The sequence below is a fragment of the Megascapheus bottae genome, chromosome 18 (assembly GCF_031878675.1).
Source record: "Megascapheus bottae isolate mThoBot1 chromosome 18, mThoBot2.hap1, whole genome shotgun sequence".
NCBI classification, from domain to species: domain Eukaryota; kingdom Metazoa; phylum Chordata; class Mammalia; order Rodentia; family Geomyidae; genus Megascapheus; species Megascapheus bottae.
The window spans coordinates 30,102,009-30,121,949 of record NC_143526.1 but is presented as its reverse complement, the minus strand read 5'-3'; the positions used below and the strand labels follow the sequence as shown (position 1 = coordinate 30,121,949).

The 19,941-nt window shown below is 42.2% G+C and overlaps 1 protein-coding gene across 4 annotated transcripts in view; it reads right to left on the bottom strand.

The window, feature by feature from the left end:
* Cbfa2t2 (CBFA2/RUNX1 partner transcriptional co-repressor 2) overlaps nt 1-19,941 on the bottom strand; it is a 93,135-nt gene that overhangs the window by 32,623 nt on the left and 40,571 nt on the right. For all 4 annotated transcript variants that reach the window (XM_090352183.1, XM_090352182.1, XM_090352181.1 and 1 more), the window contains exons 2-3: nt 2,341-2,484; nt 663-904 (exon numbers count right to left, since the gene is read on the bottom strand). In XM_090352183.1, the coding sequence (XP_090208309.1) occupies nt 663-904; nt 2,341-2,458 (360 nt within the window). In that variant the 5' untranslated portion in view covers nt 2,459-2,484. The remainder of the gene's footprint in view (nt 1-662; nt 905-2,340; nt 2,485-19,941) is intronic.

Below are 19,941 nucleotides of genomic sequence, written 5' to 3'. Positions count from 1 at the left end.
CCAGCCCAATGACCCACCAAAACAAAATAAAAAAACAAACCTGATAGCATTTTCTTCTAAATCCAGAGTTAAATCTTTCCACCCAGTCAATTCAGAAAATCATTCCCTCTTAGCATAGCCTCACCATAATCAGTACACCAAAGAAAATCGCATGTACCTTGAAAATTCTAAACAACATATATATGTACATGAGGAGCTGAACAATGTAATCATTTTGATACTATCAGTTAATCTATGAAACTTATAATTTTACCTATTATTATTTCAAAAAATTAAAATTGCTACTTTTCTATTCCCTTTGGTTTGAAAATAATGCACCAGCCATAGAATATATTAAATTACAAAAACCCTTGTATTAACTTTGCTGGATCTCAGCAGGATTGTTGAAAACAGTTTTAAGACAAATTCAAAGCTGCTTCTTGGCATTAAATCAGGACCTTAAACAATAAGGAAGCCATTACAGACTTTGTTTTTTAATGCACTATTATAATGAAATAGTCAATTCAACTGCTTTATATATATTATTAACTAATCTAGTCTGTAGAACCTATCACATCACTATAAGTCTGAGAACAAGTAAAAAATAACTTCTCTGTTGCCTGTGAGCTTGATCCATGAACTCAGGCAGCCGTCAACAGTGATGTACTTCATAATGTACTTACCACCAATGCTAGAACAAGAGTCCGAACCTTCTCCCCAATCTCAGGGGAAATGTCATTGCCAAACTGTTGCAAAGTGGTGAGGAAGCGTTTCAACTTGCTGAGTTGTCTGGCGCCACAAGTGGCTGGCAACTGCTGATTTGTTAGTGCAGATGATGTGGAAGAGGCAGGACCATTGCTAAATCTCTGTGGTGGTGAGGGGGCGCCATTCAAAGTAGGAGGAGAATGGCTGATGCCATTGCTTACTAAAAGAGAGCCAAAATGAATGACTGAGTTTAAGTGTAGAACCCAAGGGTCACTGGATGATTTCTTCTTCAGTGAAACTTTGTAAAGCAGATGTTAATATTCTATTTCTGTTCTCAGTGAGATTTTCAAAAAGAAGGGCGGAAGGGAGGGAGGGAGGAAAGAAGGAGGGAGGGAGGAAAGGAAGGAGGGAAACAAAGAAAAAGAGAGAAAGAGAGAGGGGGCAGAAAGGGAAAGGGAAACAGAAAGGAAGGTAGGTAAGATAGAGGGTATTCAGATTGGAGGCCAGCCAGGACAGATAAATCACCAAGGATTTTGTTTCCATAATGAGCAGCTGCTGGTAGTATTCAGATTTACACTCATATACTCAAGCTTGCTAGGTAGTTACTCATCAGTTGAACCATTGGCTATTTTCAACACAGGGTTTCACTTCATACCCTAGCTGACCAGAATTATTTGTGCTCCATTTGGAGTACAACATGTGCATAAATGTACCTCGCCATTGGCTGAGATGGACTCTTGCGCACGTTGTCCCTGGGGCGGCCTTGAATCATAATTCTTCAGATCTCTGCCTTTCAAGTAGCCACAATTGTAGCTTTAGCTACTGTGTACTCCCCCCCTCCCTTGCCTTCCTTTCTTGCTTTGGCAGGGAATGGAATGAATATTAAGGTTTTTTTTTTTTTATTTTGTTGGTCATAGGGCTTGAACTCTGGGCCTGGGTGTTGTCCCAGAGCTCTTCAGCTCAAGGCTACTGCCCTACCCCTTGAGCCACAGCTCCACTTCCCATTTTTCTGGTGGTTAATTGGAGATATGAGTCTCTGGGACTTCACTGAGATCATTAGATCTCAGCCTCCTGAGTAGCTAGGATTTTAGGCATGAGCCACTGCACCCAGCTCGAATATTAACATTTGAACTCAGGATCTTGTGTTTGCTAGGCAGGTACTCTACCACTTGAGCTATTCCTCATTCTGAATACTTATTTACTACTTTAACAGAACTTATTTTTCCTCTTTTTGAGATAGGGTCTTAAGTCTGTAGCCCAGGATAGCCTTGCCTTGAAATCTTCTTGTCTTAGCCTCTTAAGATTATAAGTATGAACTACCATACTTGGCCTTTACACACACATACACACTCATATATATTTGCCAGTTCTGGGGCTTGAACTCAGGGTCAGAGCACTGTCCCTGGTTTTTCTCAAGGCTAGGGCTCTACCACTTGAGCAATAGCACCACTTCTGGCTTTTTCAATGTATGTGGTACCAAGGAATCAAACCTGGGTCTTCATGCACACTAGGCAAGCACTCTACCACTAGGCCAAACTCCGGCCCCTTGGCCTTTATATTTGAATAGCATTTTGAAAATGTTACATAGTGTGTGTGTAAGTCAGTTTTGAGATTCAATTATCATTCTAAAGCACAAATTCAATTAAGCAGTCTCACATGCTGTAGGAGTAAAGGACACTGGTCTTGGTCCTCCAGGATTTATTGGTGGGAGGGGTGGCATGCTGGGAGGTGAGGATCGTGACTGTATTTTCACTTCTGCAGGCGATCCAGGCATTGCTGGCACTTTTTTCTCAGAACCAACTGCAGAGAATGAGAGAAATGGGAAATCAGAGTTCTGTAAGATAATAAAAATAGCAACAATGTGAAATACCAATATGCTTTCCAAGAGGATTAAGAAGCTGAGAAGGTGCTGGTTCTTAGCACAATGGACACATGTGTCTATGCGTGAACATCTAAATCTCTGATGATACTTTATTTGGAAAAAGGAGGATTGAAGGAGTACTTAAGATTTTCAGGGAGTTTCCACAGACTGACCAGGCAAGAGGGAAAATCCAACCTGAATAGTGTCCTTGAAGATGAAATAGAAACATCCACAGAAAGGTAGATGTGAAGAGAGACACACAGAGAAACCATTTTGATAACAGAGGCTAAGGCTGAAGTGATGCATCTACAAATACCTACCAAGGGTTGTCAGTAGCCTTGGAAGTTCAGAGACAGCTGGGCACCAGTGGCTCACACCTGTAATTTTAGCTACTTGGGATGCTGAGATCTGAGGATCAGATCTGTCCAGTCGGGACAGGAAAGTCCATGAGTTGTTTTTTTTTTTTTTAAACCAGTTCTGGGGCTTGAACTCAGGGCCTGGGAACTGTCCTTAGACACTTTTTCCATAAGGCTAGCACTCTGCCACTTCAGCCACAGCACCACTTTCAGCCTTTCTGAGTTATGTGGTTCCAGGGAGGGAAACCGAACCCAGGGCTTTGTGCATTCTAAGTTAGCAAGCTACGACTGGGACATGCTCCCCAGCCCTCCATGAGATTCTTATCTCTAACCACCGGGAAAAAGAAAAACAGATATGGCACAGTGCTAGAATTGAGTGAAAAAGCTCAGGGACAATCTCCAGGCCCTGAGTTCAAGCCCCATGACCAACAAAAAGAAAAACTTAGAGAGTAGAGTAGAGTATAAAAGACTGGTCAGGGCTGGGAACTGGGCCTATTAGTAAGAGTGCTTGTCTAGCATGCACGAAGATCAGGATTGATTCCTCGGACCATATACATAGAGAAAGCCGGAAGTGGTGCTGTGGCTCAAGGGGTAGAGCTCTAGCCTCGAGAAAGCCCAAGGACAGTACTCAGGCCCTGAGTTAAAGCCCAAAAAAGACTTTTGTCTGAGGCTCCATGAAGAAGTGAGTTTTATGATTATTTTAGAATTCTGGTGAAGTAAAAGAATAAACATTTAATACCTTAATCCACCAGCGTGTGGCACTTTGTTTTGTCATCCCTAGAACTAAAATATGGAAAAAGAAAGGGGTAGACATGAACTGAAAGTTAACAGTCTGAAGAGAAAGGAATAAGAAACCAGGTTAAAATCTTGGCTTCACCAGGCGCCCAGTGGCTCACACCTGTAATCCTAGCTACTCAGTAGTCTGAGATCGGAGGATCTCAGTTCAAGGCCAGCCCAAGAATAAGGTCCTTGAGACTCTTATCTCCAATTCACTATCAGAAAACTGGAAGTGGCAAGTGGCAGAGTACTAGTCTTGAGCTGAAGGGCTCAGGGACAACGCCCAGGCCTAGAGTTCAAGTCCCAATAGACTAGGGAGAAAAAAAGGGTGGGGGAAATTCCCAATAACCAGCTGTTTGAACACATGAAAGGGCAATAAATTAAATAAACTTAATGGCATTAAAATTAGATCCTAGTTAATATAAATTAGACTAAACGATATGCGCTAATATTCTAGTATCTTTAAGAAGTATAATTATTTATTTATTTTGGTTGTGGTAATTTTTTTTTTTTTTGCCAGTCCTGGGCTTGAGCTCAGGGCCTGAGCACTGTCCTTGGACTTTCTCAAGGCTAGAGCTCTACCACTTGAGCCTCAGCACCACTTCCGGCTTTTTTCTATGTATGTGGTACTGAGGAATCGAACCCGGGTCTTCATGCATGCTAGGCAAGCACTTTAACCACTAGGCCAAACTCCCGGCCATGGTTGTGCTAATTTTTTTGGTGTGTGCCAGTACTAGGGCTTGAACTCAGGGTCTCTTGCTCTTACTCAGCTTTTTGCTCAAGGCTAGCACTCTACCACTTGAGCCATATACACACTTCTAGCTTTTCGTTGATTAACAGAAGGTGAGAGTTGCATACTTTGCTGCATAGGCTGGCTTCAAGCTTTGATCCTCAGATCTCAGCCTCCTGAGTAAGGAAGATTACAGGAATAAGCTACCAGAAGTTATTTTTGACATGTACAATGGTATGTGTCTGTAATTTCAGCTTCTGGGGAAGCTGAGGCAGGATACTAAGCCCAACAGTTAGCGGCCAGTTAGAAAAATACAGCAGCAGGATCTTGTCTAAACACACACACACACACACACATTGAATTGATCTATGCTCCTTAATAATTTCAAGCTTTTAACTTATTCATCAGGTCTTCAATCTCAGTAACTGCTGAATTGAATTTAAAGTGCAAGGAACAGGGAGGAGAGGATGAAATGAGAATGTAAAGGCAGTTTCCTTTCTGTAAAGTCACAGATATGGGGACAATGCATATCAGAGTATTCATGATACCAGAAGGCCTGCCTATCTCTGCGTGGAATGAGAAGTGGGGAAAAAAATCCCCCAAATATTATTTTACATTCAGTTTTCAGTGACCTTGTTTTTGGAAAGGGATTTAATGAATAAAGAAAGTCAAGGATGCCAAGTCCCCACGTTACAAATCCTCTTAAGAATATGCAGTACTCTGAGAACCATGTGGGCAAAACTGTCAGCCCCTGCCATCTCTCTATCCAGGACATTTTTGTGAAACTGATGGCTGTCCTGTCTGATTAGTGGACTAATGAGCTGTTGCGCTTGCCTTTTTTCTCCCTGACAGTGTTTTCTCAATGCCCTTCAGAGAACAGTTGACATGTTTCCAGCTCTTCCATCTGGGGCCTGGCTTTCTGGAGGGGTAGAGAAGGGAGGAAGGAAATGACAGTTGTCTCGCACTGTTATGTGTTGTGTACAGTGTGCAACAACCTAGAGGGAGCCTTTCTTCAGACCACCTGCCTTTACAGCAAGGGCGCCAAAGGCCTGAGGAGAGCTTAGCTGTCAGATGTGTTTTAACATTCAGCATTTGGCAGAATAACAAAGATGGAAAGGCCCACTTCAGCAGACTAAACTATATGTTCTTCCCAAATGAAATCTTAGATTGTACGCAAAACTTAACTTTGAGAATTCTGCTTATAGACAAAACTACTCATCCACAAACCTGAAAAACTAGCACTATTTGTTGTGTATCAAGCAGTGATATAGTAACAAAACTATTACAAAGACAGGTAAAACCTGTTTTTTTTTTTCTTTGCCAGTCCTGGGGCTTGAACTCAGGGTTTGGGCACTGTCATTGGGCTTTTTCTGTGCATGTGGTTCCAAAGAATTGAACTGAGGACTTTATATATGCTAGACAAGTGCTCTACCATTAAGCTACACTCCAGCCCTCACCTGTCTTTGTAATCTACATGAATTTTAACAACCCATTTCACTTTTTTTTTGAGTTCACATTTTATTAAAGAATTTATTGATTTTTACATCATATTTCAAATGACAAGTTTAACAAACAAGCCATTTCACTTTTTTGGGCCCTCCCTTTACTCTACCCCCACAGCAGAGCCTGAACTCAGGGGCCTCATGCTCTTGTTTGCCTTTTTCTTTTCTTCTTCCAGTTCCAGGACTTGAACTCAGGGCCTGAATACTGTCCTTGTGCTTTCTCAAGGCTAGAGCTCTACCACTTGAGCCACAGCACCACTTCTGGCTTTTTTCTATGTATGTGGTTATCAAGGAATCAAATCTGAGGTGTTCATGGATGCTAGGCAATCACTCTACCACTAGGCCAAACTCTTGGCCCTTGTTTGCCTTTCTTTGCTGGGAGTCTACCATTTGAGCCATGCCCACAGCGCAGCTTTTTTGCTGGTTTGTTGGAGATGTAGAGTCTCAGAGACTTTTCCACCTTGTCTAGCTTCAAATCATTATAAAGATTAATTTCAAGACCAGTGCTAGACATAAAAAGGGGGCAAAATAAATAACATGAAAATTAGAATACTGAATCAAGTTCAGGACTCACTCCTTCACTCAACATGTAATTATGTCTAAGCTACTATTTTAGCATATTTCCAGTGGAAAAAAGGATATACCACCAATTTACATAGCTAACTTCAGAGATACTGTGTAAAAGGATCCAAGAATAGTTAGAAAAGTAAAGCCGGGCACAGTAGCTCACACCTGTAATCCTAGCTTCTCAGGAAGCAGAGAGAGATCTGAGGATCGAAGTTCAAAATCAGCCAGGGCACTAAAGACTGTGAGACTCTTATCTCCAATAAACCACTAGAAAACCGGACATGGACATGGTGCTATGGCTTAAGGGGTAGAGTGGTAGCCTTGAGCTGAAGAGCTCAGGGACAGCAGCGGCCAGGTCCAGAGTCAAAGCCCTAGGACTGACAAAAAAGAAAGAAAAGCATCAAGTACAACGTAAGCAGGTATTTTCGTTAGAGATTGAGTGGCATACATGCACTTCATGGTGTTGGAAGGTATTCAGCTTACGTGTAATCTGACCATGGGTCATATTCAATAAGAAGTTGCTTAGCATTGTCCAAAATACCTTTTAAACTCTACTTGGGTTAAGAGTTACATGTTATAGTCTAGCAGTATCTCTGAAAGTACCAACCATATTTTAAGCATTTATTAATCACAGAGAATCTTGAAGTTCAAGTAGAAGAAAATCCTTTTCCTCAAGTGTGACTTGAGCCCAAAATATCGCTTAGATTATCAAATGATTAGAGAGACTAGGGATATAGCTTAATGAGAAAGCTCTTGCCTTTTCTTGAGTGGCTCGGCTATGTAGGTAGACAGATCAGGACTGTGGTTTCAGGCCAGTTAAGAACTGGGGGAAGGATGACAGGTGCAGTGGCTCATGCTTGTAATCCTAGCTACTCAGGAGGCTGAGATCTGAGGACTGCTATTCAAAGCCAGCCCCAGCACTAACATCCATGAGACTTCCAAGTCCTAGTTTTGAGCTGAAGAGCTCAGGGACAACGTGCAACGCCCAGGCCTAGAGTTTAAGCCCCACAGCGGACCCAAAAAGTTTTTTTTTTTTTAAGGCTCTTTTTTTTTTTTTTTTTTTTGCCAGTCCTGGGCTTGAACTCAGGGCCTGAGCACTGTCCTTGGAGTTTCTCAAGGCTAGAGCTCTACCACTTGAGCCTCAGCACCACTTCTGGCTTTTTTTTCTATGTATGTGGTACCGAGGAATCGAACCCGGGTCTTCATGCATGCTAGGCAAGCACTTTAACCACTAGGCCAAACTCCCGGCCCCCAAAAAAGATTTTAAAAAGGAACTTGGGGCTGGGAGTTTAGCCTAGTGGTAGAGTGCTTGCCTAGCATACATGAAGACCAGGGTTCGATTCTTCGGTACCACATACATAAAAAAAAAAAAAGCCAGAAGTGGTGATGAGGCTCAAGTAGTAGAGCTCTAGCCTTGAGAAAGACCAAGGACAGTGCTCAGGCCCTGTGCTCAAAACCAGGACGGGCAACAAACGAACAAACAAAAAAGGAACTAGGCACTGATGGCTCACACTTATAATTCTAGCTACTCAAGAGGCTGAGATCTAAGGATCACAGTCCAAAGCCAGCCTGGATAAGAAAATCTATGAGACCCTGATTTCCAGTTAACCAGAAATGTCCTGTAGCTCAAAGTGGTAGAGCTGTTGAGCAAAAGAGCTCAGGGACAGCACCCAGGTCTGAGTTCAAGACCCATGATGGAGGAAAAAAAAAATTAAGACACTAATTATATATAGTTGAAAATGAATTATTTGTTGAATAATCATTCAGGGAGGATTGTTGAATAGATGTAGGGTCTAAGTTAACTTACTTGGATTTAGGTGGTGACCCAAAGTCTGCCAACAATGCATTTAAAAGCTCTTATATCAGTTATATTTTCTTTGCAGGAAGTTCTACTGCTATATGCATTCATTCTCAGAACTTTTACTTCCCTCTGGGAGAAAATCTCCCTCAAAAACTTGGAAACAAGGCTGGGCACAGTGGCTCACGCCTGTAATCATAGCTACAAGAGGCTGAGATCTGAGGATGCCTTCAAAGCCAGCAAGGGCATTACAAAGCCCTGAAACTTTGATCTCCAATTAATTACTAGAAAGGGGGAGGAGGGGTAGGGTTAGTCTTGAGCTAAAGAGCTCAGGAACAACGCCCAGGCCTAGATAGAGTTCAAGCCCCATGATCCACCCCACCTCCCCTCAAAAAACCCTGGAAACAAGTTGGCCCCTGGTAGTTCATGCCTATAATTCTAGCTACTCATAGGTGAGTTTTGCCTATAATCTAAGATTTCAATCCCCCACAACACCAACAAATGAAAAAGCTCAAGGACAATACCTAGGCCCTCAGTTCAGTCCCAGGTCTGGCAGACAAAAAATTAACAGTAATAAAACATGAACTAGGGGTAATATCCCAGGCCTTCTTCAAAACTTTTTGGGAAGCATAAATATGGGGGTTATAGACCATGTTGGGGAAATAGGAGAAGCAATGGAAGATCCTACTTTCAGGTAAATACTAGAGCAAAAAGGGTTTGGAGTAATCTCCAACTGGCAGAATGCCTGCCTAGCAAGTCTGAAGCCCTAAATTCAACCCCGAGAGTAAGATTACATAAAAGACAGAGATCAAGGACCAAACCTGCAGTTTTTAGCTTGACAGCAGGAAGACTAGAAGTATTATTTACGAAAAATGGGTAATAGGAGATAACAACAGACACTCGAAGATCAGGATTAACTAAAATGTATAGCAGACAGTCAGGAGGCCTTGAGTGAAAACCATAGCTCACTATTAATGTTGTCAAGTAACTGTGTATGGATCTTATTTCCTGTTTAAGAAATGAATACCAAATAGAAGTTCCAAGACTGATTCTTATCACCAATTAACCACTAGGAAACTGGAAGTGGCGCTGTGGCTCAAAATGGTACAGTGCTAGCCTTGAGCAAAAGAGCTCAGGGACAGAGCCCAGGCCCTGAGTTCAAGTTCCACAACTGACAAAAATAAAAATAAAATTTTCCTTTCTTTTTAAAATTAATTTCTTAACTGAAACAGAAAAGGTTGTTTGCAGTTAAGATGAAAAGGGCTGTTTTGCCAGGTGAAGTAAAACATATCCTTAACCCTTGCTCCTAAAAATAATGCAATACAAAAATATGAGTCTTAGTACATTCAGCGTAAGCCATATAGACAGATTTGGTGTTGAAACAAAACAAATGAAGGACACAGGAAAATTTAAAAAATGAACTAGCCCAGGAATAGATAAGTAGATAGATAGATAGACAGGCAGATAGAGAGTGAGAGTGGGTCGTGGGCCTGAAACTCTAAGGCCTGGGCACTGTCCCTGAGCTCTTCAGCTCAAGGCTACCGCCCTACCCCTTGAGCCACAACCCCACCTCCCATTTTCTAGTGGCTGATTGGAGAAAAGAGTTTCCTGTTCTTTTGTGCCTGGGCTGGCTTTGAACTCCTTTTGAGATCCTTAGATCTCAAGGATCTCAGCCTCTGTAGTAGTTGGGATTACAGGCGTGAGCCACAGGGCCTACTAGATTTATATTCTTGAAAGATCAAAAGCAAAGCTGCTAAAGCTCAAAGAAGATGTGCCTGAAACTTGACTCTTCAGGTAATCTATCAACTATTGCAGAATCCTATACAAGTCACTCAAGTGTTTTGGTCTTCCTGTCTCGAAAACGGAGATGAGGTAAGTATTGGAAGGCAAGTAACAGACAAGAAAGTACCATGTTAGACTATTCAAGTTTAACATTAAATAGCGCTCTGTCATGAATTCATTAAGTCATTATGCCACTGCACTCAGAGGATAACTAAAGGGTCTCTTCCAATGCAGAAGATTTTAATGTTTAAAGGTGTGATATAATCAGACTGTCAACATCAAAATCCTAATGCAAGTTAAAAGCAGCAGCAACACAGTTGCTTAAATAAGGACAAGTGAAATATGGATTGCTGCTCCCAAGCTCTAGCAAATGTTTGTTTGGAACAATAAAGTTATATCCTCCAACCATCTAACTATCTGCCTCAAGTCTCAGCCAAGGCAATTCTTTCTCACACGAAGAGAAATAACAAATACCATTTGTTATGAAGGCTACTTCTATCGCAGTCTAATTCTATTGAGCTTCATCTTCTAAACACTGGGAAACATTACTGTCCTGGCCAAATGTACAGAAGATTAGTTTCAGTGAATAAGCTAACTGCAGTGCTCTTGGTGAAATATAATCCTTCTCATTTTTTTGTTTGCTTAAAACAGATAAATACTATCCATTTTTCATATCATTAAGTAAAGGTATCTCTGGCTTAGCCACTGATGCATTGGTGCTACTGTACTGTCTTTTTCATCCCCTACTATGTCTTTGAAACAGAGAACCTTCCATGCATAAAAAATGCTGACAGAACCAGATGCCAGTGGGTCACATTCAGCCACCCAGGAGGCTGAGATCTAAGAATCATGCTTCAAAATCAGACCGGGCAAAAAGTCCCTGTAAGACTTAACTGGAGGGGGCCGGGAGTTTGGCCTAGTGATAAAGTGCTTGCCTAGCATGCATGAAGATCCGGGTTCGATTCCTCGGTACCCCACATACATAGCAAAAAGCTGGAAGTGGTGCTGAGGCTCAAGTGGTAGAGTGCTAGCCTTGAGAAAGTCCAAGGACAGTGCTCAAGCCCTGAGCCCAAGCCCAGGACTGGCAAAAAAAAAAAAAAAAAAGACTTAACTGGACGTGGTGCTGTGACTCAAATGGTAGAGTACTAGACTTGAGAACAGAGAGGCTCAGGGACATGGTCCAGGCCCTAAGTTCAAGCCCCACAACTGACCGCCCCCCCACAAAAAATGCTGACAGTACCTGGGTATTGATGGCTCCTGTATGTATGCATGTATGTAGTCAGTACTGGGGTTTGAACTCAGGGCCTCATAGTCTCATTTGGCTTTTCCACTCAAAGCTGGCACTCTACCACACTTGAGCCACAAGCTTACTTCCAGATTTTTGCTGGTTAATTGAGATCCTGAAATCCTCAGAACACAATCTCCTAAGGGGCTTGAACTCAGGACCTGAGCACTGTCTTTGGGTCTTCTCAAGGACAGAGCTCTGCCACTTGAGCCACAGCACCACTTCCAGCCTTTTCAATACATGTGGTATCAAAGAATTGAATCCAGGTCTTTGTGCCCCTATACTGTCCTTTTCTTTAAAAAAAAAAAAAAATCAATAAAGGGACTGAGAATGTGGCGAATGGTAGAGTGCTTGCCTAGCCTTGGGTTCGGATTCCTTAGTACCACATAAACAGAAAAAGCCAGAAGAGGCCTTGTGCCTCACGTGGTAGCGTGATAGTCTTGAGTAAAAGAAGCTCAGGGGACAGTGCCCAGGCCCTGGGTTCAGCCCCAGGAGTGGGGAAAAAGAAATCAATACAGGCCAAATGTCAACATGTCCCAAGTCCCAAGTGCTCAGGGTATAAGATGAAGTAGGAGGGGGACATTAAGCTAAATGTTTGTTTTTTGATAGGTCTGGAGCTTGAACTCTGGGCCTGAACACTGTCCCTAAGTTCTTTAGCTGGAGGCTAGTGCTCTACCACTTAGAGCCACATCACCACCTCTGGTTTTCTGGTGGTTAATTAAAGCTTTTTGTGGGGGGAAGGGGACGTAAGCCAGGCGTGGTGGCTCACGCCTGTAATCCTAGCTACTCTGGAGGCTGAGATCTGAGGATCAAGTTTAAAGCCTGAGCACTGTCCTTGGTCCTTGGGCGTTCTCAAGGCTAGTGGTCTGCCACTTGAGCCACAGCATCACTTCCGGCTTTTTCTATATATATGGTACTGAGAAATCGAATCCAGGCCTTCATGCATGTTAGGCAGGTACTCTACCACCAAGCCTAACTACCAGCCCAAGTTGTCTCCATTTTAATGCTGGGTTGGAATGTGATACTGGGGATTGACTGCACTTGCTGCCCAAGTGCTCTAAGTGCTCTACCACTTACGACAGGATCTCATTCACCACAAGTTGGAGATTTCACTTAGCTCACCTTCATAATTTCACTGACTTGCACATTATAAGGTTAACTTTTCATTCTGATTTGGCAGTAGGGAGCAGGTAACCTATTTAGCATAAACTCTAACAAGAATCATTATTTTTTCACCAATCACAGGCAGTTAAAATCCAAACTTATACCTACAGATTAGTGAGCAACAGAAACCTTTATAATGATGTGACAATTATTCAGCGTGACAGCTGTTTACACTACTACCAAATGTCAGTTATAAAACATAGATATAACACCTCTGGTTCCCTGCGATTAAAAGCAAAACAAAACAGCCACCACCATAAAATCTATCTAGAGTTACAAAACTAATTACAGCGGGCTGGGAAGATGGCTTACTGGTAGAGTGACTGCCTAGTATATATGAAACCTTTGGTTCAATTCCTCATACCATATAAACAAAATAGGCCAGAAGTGGCACTGTGGCTCAAGTAGTAGTGTGCTAGAGCTGGCCTTGAGCAAAATAAACTCAGGGACAGTGCCCAGGCCCAGGACTGGCACCAAAAAACAAAAATTTAAAGCTTAATAATCAAAAGATGCCATCAAGAAAATGGAACAAGGGGGCTGGGAGTTTGGCCTAGTGGTAGGGTGCTTGCCTAGCATGCACGAAGACCCGGGTTCAATTCCTCGGTACCCCACATACATAGCAAAAAGCCGGAAGTGGTGCTGAGGCTCAAGTGGTAGAGCTCTAGCCTTGAGAAAGCCCAAGGACAGTGCTCAAGCCCTGAGCCCAAGCCCAGGACTGGCAAAAAAAAAAAAAAAAAAAAAAAAAAAAAGAAAATGGAATAAGGACCATGCATGGTGGCTCACGCTGGTAATCCTAGCTACTCAGGAGGCTGAGATCTGAGGATCAAGGTTCAAAGCCAGCCTGGACACAAAAGGACCTGAGACTTTTATCTCTAATTAACCTCTAGAAAATAGGAAGTGTGGTTTGGCTCAAGGATAGGGCCATAGGCTTCAGCTGAAGAGCTCAGGGATAGTGCCCAGGCTGAGTTCAAGCCCCATGACACAGATACACACAGATACACACAGACACACACACAGACACACACAAATCTGCAATTCCAGTCTTCTTCGGAGGCTGAGGCTGAGATCCTAGGATCATAGTTTAAAGCCAGTTTAGGCATAAAACTTCTTTTTTTTTCCTTTTCTTTCTTTCTTTTTTTTTGGTAGGTCACAGGGCTTGAACTCTGGGCCTGGGTGCTATCTCCTAGCTCTTCATCTCAAGGCTACTGCCCTACCTCAAAATTCCTTAACTTCTATCTCCAATTAAACAGCAAAGTACTACAATGACAGACTGGAGATGTGGCTCAAGAGATGAAGCTTTAGCTGAATGCTTCAAGTCCTGGGTTGAAACCGCAGCACTGGCACGTACAGATAGACAGATAGACACACAGACACACGATAAAATAAATTGTATGTGACTAGCTGGGGGCGGGTGGCTCACATCTGTAATTATAGTTACTCAGGAGGCTGAGATACGAGGATCATGGTTCCTAGCCAGCTGGAGCAAGCAAGATTGTAAGACTCATTTCCATTAACCTACCAAAAAAGCCAGAGTGGAGTTGTGGCTCAAGTGACAGAGTGCTAGTCTTGAGCAAGAAAGCTCAGGGACAAGGCCCAGGCCAAGTTCAAACCTCAGAACTGGTACACACACAAAAAAAGCAAAATAAAAATGTTGTGAGTAGTAGGGTACAAACATGAAATCGTAGCACTAAAGAGGCTAAAGCAAAATTATGAACTCAATGCTTGCTTGAGCTACACAGCCAAACCCTGAAAAAAAAAAGTTAAGAATGATGTAAGGGAAAATTATACTCTGATACACACTGCTGTTGGGAGTATAAACCAACGTGTATAAACTTCTGAATAACTATTTTATAGCCCCTTACAAACTTAAATATACTTCTACTCAATGACTAGATAACCCCAAGAAAAATTAAAATATTACTAAAATCATCAAGATATATTTATAGCCATCTTATAATAGCCCCAAACTGGAAACAACCTAAATGACCATCAACAGGTAAAGATTAAACTATGGTACATCTAAATAATACTACAACCTTAAAATGGAACGTCATTGAGTCATGAGGTTCAAGTATTGACAGCTATTAAAATGCAATGTCTGTGCACTTTATCTTTTTTTTTTTCAGAGGGTGGGGGGACAGTCCTGGAGTTACAGCACCACTTCCAGCTTTCTGAGTAGGTTACTGAAGATTCCCACAGACTTTTCTGACCTTAAGATCTCAGCCTCTTGAGTAGCTAGGATTATAGGTGTGAGCTACCAATCTGGCAGTGCATTTTACCCCCCTCTTCCCCCCCCCCCCCCCGTGCCAGTCCTAGGACTTGAACTTAGGGGCTGAACACTGTCCATGACTTTCTTTTTGCTCAAGGCTAGAACTACTTCTGGGTACGTGGTTTTGAGGAATTGAACCCAGGGCGTCATGCATGCTAGGCAAGCACTCTACCACTAAGGCACATTCCCAGCCTGTGCATTTTATCCTAATTATATTTAAATATCCTAAAATTATTGCACTCATTCTACTGCCCCTTTTTGGAAGGCTGTTTTTTTTTTTTTTTTGCCAGTCTTGGGCCTGAGCACTGTCCTTGGACTTTCTCAAGGCTACAGCTCTACCACTTGAGCCTCAGCACCACTTCCGGCTTTTTTCTATGTATGTGGTACCAAAGAATTGAACCGGGTCTTCGTGCATGCTAGGCAAGCACTTTAACCACTAGGCCAAACTCCCGGCCCCAGAGAGCTGTTTTTGTATGTAGTTATTAGAATATTTCTTAAAATGTAAAAATCACTCAGGTTACCACTGTGTATTACACTTCTGTACAGTAACTATAAAAGAATCCTCTCATTTTCCCTCTTCAACTAGTTAGGCTATCTTTTAGCTCTCCTGCAGCATTTTCACCCTGAAGGCTAAGCTTGATAATTGGACCACTGCTCTTACATCCTGACTGACCCGCATTCATTTCTAATCAATAGCAGATGTGGGAATGATGCCAGAGTGGGCCTTACGCCAAAGTAAGTTCCCCCACCCCCCCATTCAAGAGCAAATATTCTTAAACCCCAAGTCATCCAAACAGAGAATGACATCTGGAAATACACTTTAGTGCCATGTGTTTGGCCCCTTTGGGTACTAGCTCTAGGCACTACAAGCAGAGGGTTGCTGTGCCTGCCTCATGGAACAATGCAGACTACAGCAACTCCACAATCTGGCAATATGGAGAAAGTACTAAAAACTCTTAAGGGAAGAGTACAAGCAAATGGGTGCAGGTAGAAGTTAATTTAAGAAAACTCCCTTGATGATAGGTTCCTCCAAATATATGGAAACTGTTCTTTTCCCACCACCACACTAAACTTTAGGCTCAAATTATTTTCACCACCAGTACATGGTTTGTGTCCTATTTTTATAAGCAAGTACTCCCAAAGAAATTCATTACTCAGTGTTAAATTGATTCAATCTTACAAAAATTGTCCTTAAAAAAAAATCCAAAATTAGTCGGGCACAGTGGCTTATGCCTATTCAGGAGGCTGAGATCTGGGGATCGAAGTTCAAAGCCAGCCCGGACACTAATGGCCATGAAGCTCTCATTTCCAATTAACCACTATAAAACAGGAAGTGGGGGTGCTGTGGCTCCAGGGATAGGACCATAGCCTTGAGCTGAAGAGCTCAGGGTCAGCGCCCAGGCCCTGAGTTCACGCCCCACAATCAATCCAAAAGAAAAAAAAAATCCAAATATTCTTTTCCTGAACTAGGGTCTTTTTTTTTTTTTTTTTTTTTTTGTGCCAGTTCTATGGCTTGAACTCAGGGCCTGAGCACATAAACAGAAAAAACCAAAAGTGGTGCTGTGGCTGGCTCAAAGGGTAGAATGTCAGCTTTGAGCAAAAAGAAGCTCATGGTCAGTGCCTAGCCTAAGTTCAAGCCCAAGACCAGCCAAAAAAAAAAAAAGAGTTGTACGAAGGTGTTACAATTCCTAAGTCAAGGTTATGAGTACAATGTGGCTCCCTCTCAACCTTTTCCCAGTCCCAAACAGCTCCTCAAAATAAACAATCCAGAATGTTAATTTCTTCACTATTTCCCCCCCACCCCCACCCCAGATCTTGTGACTTGAACTCTGGGCCTGAGCTCCTTTGCTCAAGGCTAGCTCTCTGTCACTTGAGCCACAGCAACACCTCCAGCTTTTTCTGTGATTAACTGGAGGTAAGACTGTGGACTTTTCCTGACCCAGCTGACTTCGAGTTGCAATCCTTAGGTCTCAGCCTCCTGAGTAGCTAGGATGACAGGATTGAACCACTGGTATCTGGCTTATTTCCAGCCTTTTATCTTCTTTTTTGGCAGGGATACGATGTTTGACTAAACACAGCTAATAAGTAAACTGAGAAAAGTGTCAACTATAGGATCTCATGGGTAGATAGCTCTCCTCAATACAGAATAAATCCAGAGATGGAACACATTTCTAATTTTGGAATGATTTAACTTGCACTTTTCCATACTCTGTTCTTTCACACGTGTGAGCAAAATATAGACGGGCTATAGCAAAGGGTACAGCTGTAGCATGCAGATGTTAGGCTACTGGTTCTGTGATCCACAACCACGCTGCCTGTTTGCAGGGGGCCCTCAGCCAGCCTTCAGTGGGGCTGTCCAATCAAGAGAGGTTCCTCCTGTTAAACAATTCTCTTTGCAATCAAGCTATAGAAAAAGATATTATCTGAAAAGTAAAATGCTGATAGGATGATGCCCCAGCTTTCTCCTTCATAAAAATAAAAGTACTACCACCTGGCTTTTATTTCCTATCCCTGGAGAGCCTTTATGTGGATAAAAAACATTGAAAATTAAAAGCAATGTAAATTTGAGGTTATAATATAGTGGGGACTAAATCCAAACATAAATGGAAGATAGATGGGTACTTTGGCAGATCAAATAACCATGTATGCTATCAGAGCAAATTCTTAAGTACAAATACTTGCTATTATACTCAGAGATCTTCAATACATATTAGGCATAAAGCCTATAAAACAGGTTTTGCTATAAATACACTTTAGGAACTTCTACTTTAAGATTCAACTGAATTCCACTTCATAAATAATCTTGCCTGGTACTCAACTAGACCTTGACAGAATTAAATCCTCCTCCACTTGCTTCTTACAAGTACCTCTACAATGTCACTGGTCATATTATACTGTCATATTCCCACAGGTAATTTGTTTCTGTGTCTATTACTCTGTGAGTTCCCTGCCTCTGTGACCATTGCTCTAAGTGTATTATCTGTACAGAGTCTGGACTCTATATACTGTGTTCCTAATTCCAGATACCAGCTGCAATATGGAAATGTTTCTACATTTTCCTGTTCAGGTAGAACTCACCCAATCATGTGAATGACTGAGTTTACCGAGACATTGATTTGTACAGACTGGGATGGGCAATCAGAACTAGTGTGTGTGTGTGTGTGTGTGTGCGTGCGTGCGTGCGTGTGTGTGCGTGTGTGTGCGTGTGCTATGATATGAAAAAGGTCAGAAAACACTAAAAAAGTGAAATTTAGGGCCTGGAGTGTGGCCTAGTGCTTTAGTGCACGAAGCTCTAGGTTCAATTCCTGGGAACGACATACACAGAAAAGCCAGAACTGGTGCTGTGGCTCAAGTGGTAGAAAGCTAGTCTTGAGAAAGTCCAAGGACAGTGCCCAGGCCCTGAGTTTAAGCAAGGACAACAAAAACAAAAACTAAAAACAAAAAGTTCTTTTTCAGAGGGGGATGGAATTAGGACTCTCTATTGGCTAGGCAAGCATTTTACGACTTGAGCCACTAGTCACTATTTGATTTGGTTATTTTTGAAGTAGGGTTTTGATTTATGCTGGGACTGACCTTGAACCTCAATTCCCCTGTCTCCACTTCCCAAGGAGCTAGGGTCACAGGCCTGGGCTAGGGTGCATAGCTTAAGATTTTAGTTTAATTTAATTTTCTTTTTTTGGGGTGGGGGTGGGGCTTGAGCTCTGGGCCTGGGGTGCTATCTTTCCCTGAGCTCTTCAACTTAAGGCTAGAGCTTTGCCACTTTGAGCCACAGTGCCACCTCCAGTTTTCTGGTAGTTCATTAGAGATAAAGAGTTTCATGGACTTTCATGTCTGGAAACTCAGAGCCTGTCCTTGGGCTCTCTCAAGGCTAGCACTCTACCACTTGAGCCACAGCACCACTTCCAGCTTTTTTTCTTTATATGTGGTACTTAGGACTCAAATCCAGGGCTTTATGCCTGCTAGATGAGTACTCTACCACTAGGTCATGTTCCGGGCCACAAGATTTTAATTTTTATTGTCTGGTTTTTTGTTTGTTTGTTTTTGCCAGTCCTAGATGAACTCAGGGCCTGAGCACTGTCCTTGGGCTTTTTCCTCAAGGCTAGCACTCTTCCACTTGAGCCACAGCACCACTTCCAGCTTTTTTTTGTGTATGTGTTACTGAAGAACTGAACCCATGTCTTCGTGCATGCTAGGCTAGTAGGTAGAGTGCAAGCACTCTACCACTAGGCTAAATCTTGCCCTTAATTTTTTTTTTTTTTTTTTTTGGTGCCAGTTCTGGGCTTGAGCTCAGGGCCTGAGCACTATCCTTGGACTTTCTCAAGGCTAGGGCTCTACCACCTGAACCTCAGCACCACTTCTGGCTTTTTTTGATGTATGTGGTACCGAGGAATCGAACCTGGGTCTTCGTGCATGCTAGGCAAAGCACTCTACCACTAGGCCAAACTCCCAGCCCTTGCCCTTAATTTTTAAAATAAAAATACAAAGTCAGGGTTAAGCCTCATACAAATGATGGCATCAAGAAATGATATAGTGGCTAGAATAATTGCATGACATACTGTTGACTAGAAAATAAATGTTTCAGAACATTGGCAGTAGGTAAAGCATCATATCCTGAAAAAAATAACACAGCTACCTCACATAAGCAGTCAGCCTGTGAAAACACCATATGGTCTGCTAATTTAATCAAAAAACCCAGAATTTACTTTTTTCATTCTGCAGATAAAAATGAAAATGAGATTACCAGAAATATTTTAGCAATTATTTTGCCACTCCCCCAATGTCTAATAAAATACATATAGAACCCAAGTTTATTCATCTAACTTCCCTAGGAAAGCACAAAATGCTTTATCATCTACATTTAGAAAAACAAACTGAAAACTGATCAGTTTAATTAATGCTTTCATTTTAAATCACATAAACCCTAAGGTCAAATTCTCTGTCCCTCTCTATTCCACCTACAATAAAGTTCAGATTATAATTATCTCTTGTCTGTGCCTATCAAAATCATCTCAAATGATTCCTGCCTCTAAGATGACTCCTATAAAATCCATGCTGAAGCTGTTCTTAGATACACACCTATATATGAAATCGTACTTCCCTGCTTCAAAACAAAAACTCAGGTGGAGAAGGTGGCTTAGTGGTAGAGCGCTCACCTAGTAAGCATGA